The sequence below is a fragment of the Neurospora hispaniola genome, assembly GCF_033458365.1.
Source record: "Neurospora hispaniola strain FGSC 10403 chromosome Unknown B0T23scaffold_5, whole genome shotgun sequence".
Classification (NCBI taxonomy): Eukaryota; Fungi; Ascomycota; class Sordariomycetes; order Sordariales; family Sordariaceae; genus Neurospora; species Neurospora hispaniola.
Window position 1 is genome coordinate 2,633,016 of NW_026944410.1, and position 13,334 is coordinate 2,646,349.

Genomic DNA, 13,334 nt, shown 5'->3' on the forward strand with positions numbered 1-13,334 from the left:
GTGGGTGCGACTTAAAACGGCTGAGCGAGGGGACATGATTGGTTGGTGATATGTAATAGTTGATGGATCTTCGATGGGAGTCTGGATGAGTGTCTAACATACTGGCGATGTCATTCTCATCCAGAACTACCGGCGAACATCAGTGGCGGAAGGGAATCAGCGGCAACCCAGGATGCATAGGACTGAAATCGGACAGCGACAAAAGTGGCCCGACGGAACCGGGGATATTAATGGCCAGAAGATGTTAAGAAAATAGTTATAATGGATACCAATGATTTCCCTCTAATATATCAGAAATAATTTGGCTCTGTGAGCACTACATTACTATACCTCGATGAAAAGGGTTAAAAAAAAAAAAAAAAGGGAAAGAGGGGGGCGGCTTTCGTTCCGAATAACTCGCTTCGCACCTTTGAAAATGTGTGAACAACCCTGACTTGTGTGGATTGCCATTGAAAAGGGGGCACCGACGAAGAAAGAGCACACCAGTCGTGTGGCAAAAGGACGTCTGGCCACACCATCTTCACACCCTACACCACAATGACTTGTGTCAGAGAGTGCTATAAAACCCAGCCCTAGTTTGTTCCTTGGTCTGGTACTGAAAACGGCAGATTTGCTAGATATAGGAAAGTGTTTGGCTCTCTATCGGGTAACCACCGTAGATCGATAACTTCTACAGTAGTTTTGGAAAAGTGAAAGAGAGAGGCATCAGTGACTTCTATGACGTCCTAAACCCTTAATCATTGTCCTATGATGCTGTAAATGAAGCCCAGTTTTGCTCTTAGGAGACTAATAAGAGTTCCACATCTCCCCTGTTCAAACTCCAGTCCGAAGAACCATACAAACAAGCAAACCAGTATTGACTTGTACAAAGGCTAGCGAACTTGAATCACTTCGTCCCAGGCCAACTGACAGACGACTGAGATTTCCAAGGGTTTTATCACCAGGTCTTCTACTGATCAACTGTTTCGAGTCCTTCTTTTCCAACATGATAATCGTTCATCACTCCTCTCTTGATAACCGTAACCAAGTCCATAATCCTTAGCTTTACTTAAACATTCATCCTCTACCCCAACATCTCACCTCTCACCCTCCTCAACAACACACCCAACACCCCCCAAAAACTCAATCAGCACTAGCCCGAGCCAATGCCTCAATCAAATGCGGCGGCAGCCTGTACCTCAGCTGGCTGGTATACGTCGTCAAGTCCACCGTGATCTGCTTCAATCTTGCAAGCATCTCGCGCGCCGTGCCGGTGTTGCCGACGAACTGGCCGGTAAGCAGCCGCTCGCGCTGCCGCGTGCAGCAGATGATTGTCCACATGAGCAGGTTGGGCACGTTGATGGCTACAGGCTGGGGCAGACTCGAAAACTTGGACGCGTAGGACCGGATCTTGGCGGGGTCGCCCATGCAATCGTCGGTGGGGAGGATTTCGAGGGAGCGAATGACCTGGTTTGGGCGTGTTAGTAGAACGGTACTTGGTGGGGGGTAAAGATGGTGTGGGTGGAGGAGGAGGAGAAGGAGGGGAAGGAAAGGAAAGGAAAGGAATGAAAAGAACATACATCGATAGCCTGGGCCCACTCGTTGCGCTGAATCATTTCCTTAATCTCGCTCATCTTCAACAAAATATTGCATGCGATCCTGTTCTGGTCGCGGACATGGTTCAAGAACATGGCATCGCGCTCGTACATGGACATCATGGTATGGGCCAGCTCAACAGGATCATCGATCGCCGCCAGGCTGAGGCTCGTTCCCTGCTGCGCGTTGGCCACGTCGCCGTCGGCACGGGGCTTGATGGGCACCAGGCGCAGAGGATCCTCGCCAATCTCGAGCGAGACAGCCTCGCTGAGGGCACGGCTGACGATAGCGATGACGGTGTCGTAGTCGCCGGCCAGGTGGTAGAGCAGGACGGCGTCCGTGGTCCGGCCGTTGTCGTCGGCGTAGGTGGCAGCCTGGTGGGTGATTTGCGTGACGAACTCTTGCTCGTGGCCCAGAGCGATGAGAGAGCCGCGCTGCTCGATGACGCCGGGGATGCGGTGGCCGTCGGGCTTGATGTCGCCGATAAGCTTGCTGAATTCGCGGGTTTCAAGGACAAGTTCGCGGAGAGCCTCGTGGCAGAGTTGGGCTTGGGCTTGGCCGTTGCCGGCGGCGTCGTCGGCGTTGAGGCAGATGAGTACCAGGTAGTCGACGGCGGAGGCGGCGTTGGCAGCGCGGAAGTCGCGAGTGTAGTACCCCAGCATTCTGCCGAAGTTGATCTGCGGGAGACCACGGGTGCTGTAAGAAAGCAGCTCGTTGCCGGTAGTGAAGGCATCGGCAGGACGCAGCAGGCCGTAGTAGGTCAGGGCGATGGCGAAGTGGACAGCATCGACATAAGAGAAGGGGTAGAGATAAGCAATAGCCTCCTCGAACATGCCCGCAAGAATCTGCATGAAAAAGAACATGCCGAAGCTACCGTTAGTGTCCTCGGCAGGGCTCTTGGGGAAGTGCTTGAGGCCAATCTCCTTGATGCTGGCTCGGAGCTCAGGAAGACCGTACGATTCGCCGGCAATCTCAAGCTCCTTGGCAGACTCGCGGGCGAGGTTGAACTGCAGCCAGATCCAGTCGTTGACATCTGTGTTGAGGTTGTCAAGACTCCTGTTGCTGACATCGCACCGACCGATAATCTTGTAGCAGGCCATGCGGAACGGGTCGATGGTGCCTTCGGGGGCGTTGCGAATACGCTGGTTGTACTCGCTAGTGCACCGGTCTTGCATCTGACGCTTGAGTCTGCGATCTTCGCTAGAGGCATAGCTGTTGATGTAACCTGGGAACGTCCTGTCGATGCTGCGGAAGTGATGTTGCATGTCGTTGACGTACGTGGCCGCCTCGTTCACAAAACCAGCGCGCAAGAGATAGAAGACAACAGCCCAGATGTACTCGCCGTTGACAGACTGGAGATCGGTGTTATCGGGGACCAACGTCTTGCGGGCGATCCGGAGCCTGATATACGCCTTGATCTTGCTGACAACGTCGGGCTTGCCTCCAAGGTTCGCGTCCTGAGGATACTTGGCGATTAGCGCGTTGACCTCGTCGAAGAATTGCTTCTCCAAGAACCGGTTGGCGCCGTCGAGGATCTGCTTTCTCATATCAACAGCATTCTTGGATGAGGTACTGGGATCCAGGTACTTCTTGGCAAATGCCCGTTCCCTTGGCACCTGACCCAGATGAGGGTTCTCTCCGACAATTTCCATCATGGCCCGATACGCATCCACAATATGCGGCGCATGCTTGTCACCAGACCTGCTCTCCAGATCCGCGAAATCGCGACAAATATAAACGGGCTCCCTGTGCTGCCGGGCATCGTTGACGTAGCGGACCTGCTCGGAAAGCTTTTCCTGCTTTTCACGAAGGAACCGGTCCTCCACCGAGCCAAATGTGCTAACAGAGGTGCCAGCGTCCTTTTCGACATCCGAGAACTCGGGCGCATGAGAACCAATCCGGCTTGGCGTACCTATGATGGATCGCTGCAAGCCTGACCTCGCGTTCTGGGTAGCGTGAGGGGTCTGAGAGCCTCTGCGACGAGAACGACCGAACCCTCCCTCACGGGCCGAACCACTGGCACGCTCGGCCTCGTTCCTGGGCTGAATACCAAAGTGCTGGTAGATACGTTTCCGTTGTGCTTCCCACTCCATCGTCACGTTCTCCTCCAGGAAGCTGTCGAAATCACGGACGGAGCGTTCCAGGCCATCCGATATCATGCTCAGCGTTGTCTTCTGCTGCAAGTTGGACAGATACGTCTCAACATCCACCTCATCCCTAGCTCCATATCCAGTCTGTGGCCTTTCCGCCCGTGCCCCAAGGCCAAAGGCGCCGAGATCTCTGATAGCAGCGCCTGGGTCGACGCCAGACGCGGCGAGGAAGTAGTGTGCCTTTCCATCAATGGGACGACCCTGTGTCGGAGGGCCAACCTTTTTGAGTCGCTGACGAAGATCACCAAGGCCGAGCTGGAGACTTGGGAGGTCGCCGAGCGCCGTCTCCCCTTCGGCGAGCTTCTTGTTGCGGGCGAGTAGGCTGTCGAAGAAGGCGCCACTGGTCTGGTTGACGGGTGCAGAGTTGTTGGCGGGGGCTTGGTTGTTGGTAGCTCCGAAGAGGCTGGCGCTCGCGGTACCGGGAACTCCCATGGTGGCAGGTTGTTGTGTAGAAGTAGCCGGGGCACCGAAGAGGGAGGGCTTGGCAGCCGTTGTTGAGGTGTTGCCCAAGCCACCAAATAGACCCCCAGTGGTTCCGGCAGCTGGCTGTTGATTGGCAGTGGTGGTGCCCAGGTTTCCAAAGAGACCACCAGTCGCTGGCTGGGTGGTGGTCGTGGTGGTGCCTGTACCGAATAGCGACGGTTTGGCATCTGTGGCCGTGCCAGTGTTTCCAAACAAACCGCCCGTGGTTCCTGCTTGGGCCGTCGCGGTGCCGGTTGTCGCAGCTGGGGTGCTTCCGAACAGACCACCGGTGGCTGGAGCGGTCGCAGTCGCGGTGCCGCCGAAAAGGGAGGGGGTCGCTTGAGTGGTCGCGGGATTGGCGCCGAATAAACCGCCAGTCGCTGGGGCAGTCGCTGTCGTGCCGGTTTGGGCCGTGTTGGTCGTCGGGGTTCCGAACAGCGAGGTGGCAGTGGTGTTGCCAGCAGTACCACCAAACAAAGTGTTGGTTGCTGGCGCGCTCGTGGTCGCTCCGCCCAGGTTACCGAAGAGCGACATGGTTGCAGTGTCGATTTGGACCAAAGAAAACCGCCAACGTGTGTGGAAAATGCGGTGGGACGCGTTTGGTCGACGCGCGTTTGCTGTGCTGGACTAGCAGAGCGGCGGTGCCGTTTGGAGTCTTTGTGGTGTTTTTGTTGTTTTGCGTCGCCTTGTCGATTTGTTTTTCTTGAATTGGCACCGCGAAGGCGGCAGCTCCCCAGCCTTTGATGTGGGGCGCCAAGAAACAAGTACATCTACTTCTGGCTGCACGGAGCGACCCGGTAGTCCGAAAGTACCGAATACTTCCCTGGTCTACGCATTTGCTTCCATCCCAGCTTCGACAGCACACAGTCTTCCAGGTACCTACAACACCAATAATCTCTACAGTACGCTCTCGTGATATCATTCACACTTTCACCGTTCATGACAAAAACACAGACATCATCATTCACATCATCAACACCGAATTACTTAATGGCATCTACTGATGTACTGCCCATTAGGTCCATACTATCAAGAACTCCACGCCAATTCCAGTTCTACGTTTCCTGGCAACCTCTCAAATGACTCTATACTCTTTTAGTTGGCCTCTTGACCCTCGAGCGATGACCCCTTGAGGGCCGCATCGATCTTCTTTCTATACTCCTGCTGAGTCCTAGCCTGGTCAAGGAAGATCTCGTACTTGGCATCCAGAAGCTTCTTCTCGGCGGCATCACCACGAGACCAGACCGTCTTGCCGGGCTTGCTCATGCGGTTCATAATGTCCCACAGAGGCTCAGTCGTGCCATCCGGCTTGGCACTGGCCGCTTTCGCTCCCAGCATGGCCGCCCCGTGCACCACTGCCGCGTTGACGTAACGAGGGATCAAGACAGGCATGTCGCATGCCGTGGCAATCAGGTCCATCAGAATCTCGTTTTGGCATTGGCTGCCTGACATGAAGATGCTCTTGATGGTGTGTCCGGCAGTGTTCATGGCCTCGACAATCTGTCGCGTCTGGAGGGCGATGAATTCCATGGTGGAATAGTACAACAAGGCCATGCCGTCCTTGCTCTTGTCATTGCTCATGCCAATGATGGCTCCACGCATGTTGGGGTCGGCAATGGGCGAGCGGTTGCCCCAAAGGTCGCCATAGAAGAAAAAGTGGCGGACCAGGTATGATATGGACGGCGCGTTGGTCTTTTTGGCCATTTCCTTGAGATGTTCGTTGAGGTAATCGTAAATGTTCTTCCCGGCAGCTTCAGCCTCTTTGACGGTTTCGTCATATGCGACATGCGTCTCCAGCATGTGCTTCATGAGCTCGCCTGTGGCCGACTGACCTCCCTCAGCCATCCAATAGCCCGGGATCAAAACATCCCTGTACGGACCCCAAACTCCGGGTACGAAAACCGGACCCTTGGACATGGCGAGATGGCAGGTTGATGTGCCAGCAACGGCAGCTAAACGGGTAAAGGCCTGCGATACGTCGTTTGGTGCAACGCTGTCGTCGCGGTGACCCGGGGATAGCTTGACCTTGGCCCCAACTGTCCCAATCCACCCAGCGTATGCGTCGATAACACCGCTGCCGATGGCAATACCAGCAGGTAGGCCGAGCTGTTGGCCTGCCTCTTCAGACAAACCGCCAACAAGCTCCCCCGCGCTCATCCAAGAGCCGTTCTATTTGATGATTAGCCATTTCGTAAACAGTCAGCACTCGGATCAGGCACTCACTACCCCGTCAACTCCGCCCATCCTGATGAAGTTGTCCGTCACGAGGTCGCTCAGACCAATGGTCTCATAAAAGTCTTCTTGCCATCCCTTTACGCTACCATCGACGCCCACAGGCACGAACCCCTGCTTACACACAGTGCTGCAGAAGCTTCGGATCTCCTTTCCAGTTGCCATGTAGGTCAAGGCATCCGTCAAGTCGAAGAACTTGCAGCGGGCAAACAGCTCGGGCGGCATGTTGTTCTTGAGCCAGAGAACTTTGGGAATCTCCATTTCCACGCTCATCTTGCCGCCGACATAACGGAGTAGGTTGTGGTTGGTGTTGTTGATCTTCTCCGCTTCCGCCAGAGGGCGATGGTCGAGCCACAAGATGACGTTCCTGTCATTGCCATCATTCTTGAAATCCGGACCGGTCACCGGAACAGGTTCGTTTGTGTCGTGGGTGAAAACGGCCAGCGAGCATGTGGCATCAAATCCGATTCCTTTCACGGAGTTCGGGTCCACTTTGGATTCGGCCAGGACCTGCTTCACGCAGTTGCAAATGGCATTCCAGATGTCTGTCGTTGATTGTTCCTAAGTGAGACGTCAGTGTCTGAGCTGGGAAGATGCTGCTGTCCCTCGTTTTGGTCTACATACGTATTGCGAGCCTTCAAGGCCCGAGGAAGGCGTCCATAGCTTGATGTTTTGGGCCGCGAGTGCCTTGATATCGCCCGTCGAGTCAATGATACAAGCTCGGGCTGAGCCTGTTCCGACGTCGATGCCAATGTAGTGGTCCTGTGCCACTCTGCGGTAAGTTTCGTGTTCTCGGATTGTAAAAAAACGGCGAGAATTTCCCGAACCTGTGAAGACCTGTTCCGGAGTCAGTTGGTGACGTTACATGCCAGTAAGTGGTTGTTTGTTTCCACTTACGACATGGCTTCTCTAATTGGTGAGGCTGAGCGATGAGGGAGAGCCGAGCTGATAGACCGTCCGGGCGACTTGTTGTACGGCTCTAATGTCTGGATTATGAGAAATGAAGTGAGAGAAACAGCAAATTCAAAAGGAAAGATGTCGAGATGGGAAGCTCAAGGAGGAGCTCTAGCTCTTTGTACCTGTTGGATCGCGGGGAGGACCGCATGACGTGAAGGAAGCGATTAGGCTGTATGTTTAGTTAGCATGTACCCCACACTCCCTAGCTCTACCGATAGGGCTCCAGGGGTACTTTTCATCCCACCGGACGCTGTACGTGTAGTGTATAATTCTTCTCCGAACTTGTCCCAGTGCCATCCCGCCATCTCAGCCAGGTACCCGGTAAATATGACTTATCAACCAATGAAGCAGGTCATCGGACTTGCAGAGATATCGAGGGCTTGAAAGAATTGCTGGATCAGCACGCTGATCTCCGTGTTTCCGAGACCATGCATTCAGCGTTCCAGGCGTGGCCAGAGGCGTTGGCTTCCCCTCCTTGGCGCTTGTCCCGAGATGCACCTCCCACGTCTGAGCGGTTTATGGTGTTGTTCGCTTGGCTGAGGTTTCCATCAGGACTTTCCATGATCTTCATCTGGCATATCTCGGTGTGCAAAGGAGTCAAGATCGAACACACGACTGCTTGAGCTCCTGACGATCGCATACGATACCTGGAGAAGGAGGCAACAACCGGTGGTACCAAAGGCTGAGGTTGTCTCGGGGAAAGGGACGCCGAAAGCAAATGTGGTGGTCCACCTTCGGTGCCGTCCATGTCCGACTGTGTCTTTGCGGCTGAGGTTTTCCGCGGTCCCGCTATCCGGGCTGAAATCGTCACCTTCTCCCGGTCAGGAGCCTTTGACCGTCCGGGGCGGACTTTGAAGCCGACAATGATCCCAAATTCTCTGGTGTGTTGACATTGTTGAAGATGGTGCGAAATGTTCTTTTTGGGCCAGTGAGTGCCGTGAGGTGCAGACGGTTGGAGCTGTGTGGTACGTAGGCGACGGATAGGTAGTCAATTGCCATCCGGGCGCGAGGTGCACTAACAATTGAATTTTGTCCCAAATCCTCCAAACTCGCAGCAGCCAGCAACGGCATTTCACGCTTGTTTGCAACCGCGCACCCCCGGTACGGAAACGACGAAATCTCGCAGCAATGGCATCCCATGATGAGATCTGGGACGACTCTGGCCTAGTGAACTCATGGAACGAGGCATTGGCAGAGTACAAGGTATGTCAGAGCTATCCATGTGCACGAGCATCACCTAGCTAACCACGGGCCACAACAGAAATATCACAGCATACACGCCGAAGGAGCAGCACTTCCCGAGGGTGTCGCTGGTGAAGTCGAGTTTGTGATCCCTCCTTGTCCCAACCCAAGCTCCAAACCAGTGCTGAAATCGAAATCAAACTGATACATGATTATTTTGCAGAGATCAGAGTGCCAAGCCTAGCGGTGCTGCAAATCTCCATCAGGAGGAGGAGGACGGCGCGGCACCCGCTGTTGAAGTGAAGGTGAGTGAAGCTGAAATGAATTTTTCAAATTTATTTCTCCCCTCTCTTCAATTCGCATTCCGTCATCTTTCAGGTTATTAAAGATCAAAGTCTAACCAAGAAACAGACTACACCCGTCAACACAATTCAAAACGGACTGGAAACCCAACAATCTGCTGCTGCTGAACCTACCGCAGCGAGCTTGCCTGGTCCCGGACCCCAACTGATGTTGGGTTCGGTGCAGGATGAAGAGCTCAAGAAGCTCTTGATGTCATGGTACTACGCAGGTACGTTGTGTCTAGACTTGGACATAGCATTTTTTTTTTCTTTCCCTCTTTTTCCCTTTGAAGATAAACCCGAATTCCTGACATGATGTGTTTCATTCAAGGCTACTACACCGGTCTCTACGAAGGGAAACAAAAGGCTCTGCATGAGCAGGCACAGCAGTAAGGTAGTCGTCTCTGACCGAGAGTGCTTTCGGTGCGTTTTGTCTCTACCAAGCACCGTTGTATGGTTGTGATGGGGGTGCGAGTTTAACACAAGGGATATAATCTTCCAGGAGGGGAAAAACACAAATGATACCCACAGTCTTAGACAATTTTCTGCTGTCGGATCCCGTTGTGAGTCTCTCCATGGCTTTCTGCCCTTCCGTCGTGCCGGGGCCACAAGAGTCTGGACCACGATCGGTCGCCCCCTTGAGGGAGAGGGAACGGAACACCGATTATGGGCTGCATGGTCAACTACCGAAGTCGAGCACTTACGACGGCCTATGTTCCATCGTGAATAGCTCCATGCCCAAGCCGGGCTTGCCAGGCTTCAACGATACCGATGGCTCTCTTTCTGATATACCGCTCACATCATAGATTTCCCAAGTCCACTTTTTTTCACCACAAGACGCATGGAACATCAAACACCGAGTGTGATATGAGCCGGGGTCGCACACCCACGACCCTGTCAGCCCGTCTAGCCAAGTTAACCCCCGACCGGCCCAAGAAACATCCGCAAGCTGCTTTACGGCGTCAAGTGGGCCTTTGATCTTGATCATGCCTCTACCGCAAAATGGATGCCATACCTGGACGGCATGTTGCTCCCAACTCGGTCATTGATGGTTTGTGGAGGTGATGTATATTAAACATGAATCTGTTTGACTTGGTATTGTCAAGACAGGATCACCAAGGTACTAATCAAGAAGGTCAGAATCCAATAATAAGCTCCAAAGGCAAGCAAATGAATACCATCGGGACAACCAGTTACTATATAGAAACTGAAAGGGGTCCCTCTACCGTAGTCATTTTTGGGTTTAAAACGGGGGCGACAAGCGCATAGGGTTCCACAGGGCAATTGGTTGCTCGTTACAGATACCACCTCAACCTTTGCGGATCACTTCCTACTAGATAAGGCGAGACTTGGCTTTTCGGAGTCACTCCCCAAAATCTTTTCTCTTGGGTCTGATGTTGTCATTCTTCTTGCGGGATGGAAGAGCGACATTCCTGGGAGTTTCTCGGTACTTATGTACATCCTACCTCTTCACAAATTGTCGTCAAGATGGTGGGTGGTCATTCGAAACTGATAAAGTACCCCCCTACCAGCCTGCGTCAAAGCGCTCGCCTAGAGCAGCACCCCAAAAGCCAAAACACACTCTGAGACGAATCTGTTACAGCACACCTCCTGGCTCCTACATCTTTCCCATATCCGTCCTCCCTCCCGTAAACATGGACCGGAATGAATCGAGGCTGAGCTATACATTTGATACTACCATACAACCTTCCACAGCACCTAAAATGCGACATTTAGACAATAGCGCCAGGGATTAGTGGAAACAGATTCAACCGATGCGTTATCCCAGGCTTCCCAACTGCCTAGTCCTATGTAGCCATTCCCATATCAGCCAAGTACGGAAACTTCTCGCCCAAAATGCCGAATGCTGCTATAGTAGCAGAGCAGTCAAGGGAAGATGTTATTGTGCCAACGCCTCCGTCACGTGGAATGATCCCTGGAAAATGTTTCGTGACAACCTCCTTTTCCTGGCCGCTAGTAGTCCATCACTAGGGACCCTGTCATTGCTATTACCTACGAGCTATAACGCCCGGATGCCGAATGTTAGAATGTGTGTGCCCGAGGTTGAGATGGGAAGCAATGGCTTCCCTTGCTACGATCAGTCACGCTGCATCCCCGGAATCGTGAGATCCGAAACTTCTGAAAGTAAAACTTCAAGAAGGGCCTTATTTCCTCATTTTCCCTTCTCACCTTGTTCGTCTTCTTCCTCTTCTTCATCCGTTGTCTTCTTTCTCTGTGTGTGTGCTAGGTCATTTCTCTCATTTTTGCCCCCAGTCTTTTTCCGTCTCGGACTTCCTGTCGCAACCTTCGCTTCTTGATATATCAACGCAGAGCAGGAACTCGTCAATTGTTTATACGTACGACATCACATCTAGACATATATATCCTGCCGATCATCTTCGCACTCCGGCGCATCCCTTTCCCGGTCGATAGGGCACAGAGACGAATTTTCACGAATATACGATAATACCCGTTCTCAATCGCAAACCAAGAGGGAACAAGGAGTTGCTGAGAAGGGAACCAGAAGAAGGAACAAGCAAAGATACCCAAGATGAAGGTTACGACAGCAGTTTTGGCCGCTCTGGGCATGGCCCCGTTCGCTCTCGGAAAGGTTGCTCACAACGTTTACCCCAGCGTCCGCCGAGGAGACATTGCTCTCGAGGTTCGTGACAAGGGCAATGACAACCAAAACAACAACGCCAACGCCAATGGCAGCAAGGACAACAAGGATAACAAGGACAAGAACAACGGGAAAGACTCCAAGAAAGCAACAGAGCAAGAAATTGCCGAACTTGCCAAGCTCATCGGTCTCACCGCAGGCCTCAACGCTCAGCTCAACCTCCTCTGGGTCAACCTAGGTGGCGGATCCGTTACCACCATTATCAACTCGGAAAAGACCGTCACCGTGACCGCCACCCAAGCCGCGACGGTAGTCAACGGTGCCGCCGGTGGCGCCGACGCGACGGCGATAGCCAGCACCGCTCCTGCGTCTGGCGTGCCCTCCGCCGCTCCGGCGACTCCCACCCAGCCCGCCGGCGTCGCTGCCCCAGCAGGAGGAGCCGCCACGCACACCGTCACCGTCGGCGGACCGCAAGGTCTGGCCTTTAGCCCGGCGCAGACGAAGGCGGCCGTGGGCGATACCGTCATCTTCACCTTCCTCAGCCAGAACCACACCGTGACGCAGTCGGCCTTTGATAAACCCTGCGTGGCGCTCCCTGGAGGCATGGACTCGGGTTTCCAGGCCAATGTCAACAACACCGTCAACCCTCCGCCGCAGGTCGCTATGCAGGTCATGGTTGATACGCCTCTTTGTAAGGTTTCCCCATGTTTTTTTTTTTTTTTTTTTTCTCTATTTTCTTTCTCCTCTTTTTTCCACTCCTCGATTTAATGGTCTTGCTAACCCCCTCACAGGGTTCTACTGCCGCCAAGCAAACCACTGCGGCAAGGGCATGGTCTTTTCCATTAACCCTACTGCCCAAAAGACCCATGCTCAATTCCAAGCCCAGGCCATTGCGCAGAACGGCACTGGCACGGACAGTGGCATCACCGGCGGTAATGCTTCCGCTGCTCCTCCCGCAGCTCCTTCCGCAACCGTTGGCGGTGATACCACTGCAACAGCCGTGGCTGGTGGTGCGGCCCAAGCAACTGGAAACATTGTGACTGGTGTTGGCCAGGTTGCCGCGGACGGCTCGTGCGTATGCGCCGTCTCTTGCGCTGCCGGTTCCTTCCCCAATGTTGCGGCCCAGGGTGTGAACGCCTTTGGTGGCGTAGGTGGTGAGTAGTTCGCCTGCATCTCAATTCCGTGACCAAAAGCTGACATCATCCAAGGTTCGATTCCTAGAGCCATGGCTCTGGGTGCTCCTCCTGCTGCCTAAGCACACACACCTTGGATGTGAGCATCTGATGCTTGGAGCGTTTGAAAGAAAGTCAGCGATAGAGAAGGGAATGCCATGTTCTTTTTCTGTAGTATCAAAGATGCTACTTGTATACTTTAGCTTTTCTTGACCGTGCTAGTCATGTCAATAACCTGAAGCACGCCTTTCTGGCTGGGAAATTGTTTGCGAGTTGATCGCATGAAGGGGCAAGGGACAGGATTACGGTTGGATACCTATAACTTGGTCAGGAATGGCTGTCGCTTGAAGCGTTACACACATTAATAATCTTCTTCACTGCGAAATGTTATCCCGCCGCTGTCCTTACCTTGGTTATCAAATGCCGTAAGAATCAACAAAGGAGCTGCAATACCGAGGTCAGCCAAAAGACAGAAGTCTGACAAGCCAGTTTGCGCACATGCAAAACAGTGATAAGGACAACCGTAGCCGACCGAGCATGCGTCGGCCCCACACGGGAAAAAAAGCCTTCCGGATTTGATGATGCTTCCAAGAAATTGTGTTAATTCAAGATGGTATTCCCACGCTCACGCCATGAATGCCCA

The 13,334-nt window shown here is 53.4% G+C and overlaps 4 protein-coding genes across 4 annotated transcripts; 2 read left to right on the forward strand and 2 right to left on the reverse strand.

Annotated features, from left to right (window-relative positions):
* Window positions 1–820: 820 nt before the first annotated feature.
* Window positions 821–4,868, reverse strand: B0T23DRAFT_170451 (Nup93/Nic96-domain-containing protein). The gene is made up of 2 exons (XM_062832901.1): window positions 1,560–4,868; window positions 821–1,446 (listed from the first exon to the last, which is right to left on the reverse strand). Exons 1-2 carry the CDS (start codon window positions 4,719–4,721, stop codon window positions 1,123–1,125), a joined length of 3,486 nt encoding a protein of 1,161 aa, XP_062691992.1. The 5' UTR covers window positions 4,722–4,868; the 3' UTR covers window positions 821–1,122.
* Window positions 4,869–5,282: 414 nt separating this feature from the next.
* On the reverse strand, window positions 5,283–7,321 carry B0T23DRAFT_405603 (Pentulose kinase; the record flags this gene model as incomplete). The annotated part of the gene is made up of 4 exons (XM_062839026.1): window positions 5,283–6,356; window positions 6,411–6,980; window positions 7,044–7,191; window positions 7,317–7,321. 4 exons carry the CDS (start codon window positions 7,319–7,321, stop codon window positions 5,283–5,285), a joined length of 1,797 nt encoding a protein of 598 aa, XP_062691993.1.
* A 1,183-nt stretch (window positions 7,322–8,504) lies between these two features.
* B0T23DRAFT_319260 (uncharacterized protein) lies at window positions 8,505–9,705 on the forward strand (the record flags this gene model as incomplete). The annotated part of the gene is made up of 6 exons (XM_062835113.1): window positions 8,505–8,579; window positions 8,608–8,699; window positions 8,782–8,863; window positions 8,937–9,129; window positions 9,231–9,288; window positions 9,597–9,705. 6 exons carry the CDS (start codon window positions 8,505–8,507, stop codon window positions 9,703–9,705), a joined length of 609 nt encoding a protein of 202 aa, XP_062691994.1.
* Window positions 9,706–11,450: 1,745 nt separating this feature from the next.
* On the forward strand, window positions 11,451–12,681 carry B0T23DRAFT_405605 (Cupredoxin; the record flags this gene model as incomplete). The annotated part of the gene is made up of 2 exons (XM_062839027.1): window positions 11,451–12,210; window positions 12,311–12,681. 2 exons carry the CDS (start codon window positions 11,451–11,453, stop codon window positions 12,679–12,681), a joined length of 1,131 nt encoding a protein of 376 aa, XP_062691995.1.
* Window positions 12,682–13,334: the final 653 nt, after the last annotated feature.

What these genes read in the sequence shown, in the direction of transcription:
- B0T23DRAFT_170451 (XM_062832901.1), bottom strand. Translation starts at nt 4,721, where the DNA reads ATGTCGCTCTTCGGTAACCTGGGCGGAGCGACCACGAGCGCGCCAGCA. An exon ending in AGTGGGCCCAGGCTATCGAT is followed by an intron (nt 1,447 to 1,559) that starts GTATGTTCTTTT and finishes CGCCCAAACCAG; the next exon opens with GTCATTCGCTCCCTCGAAAT.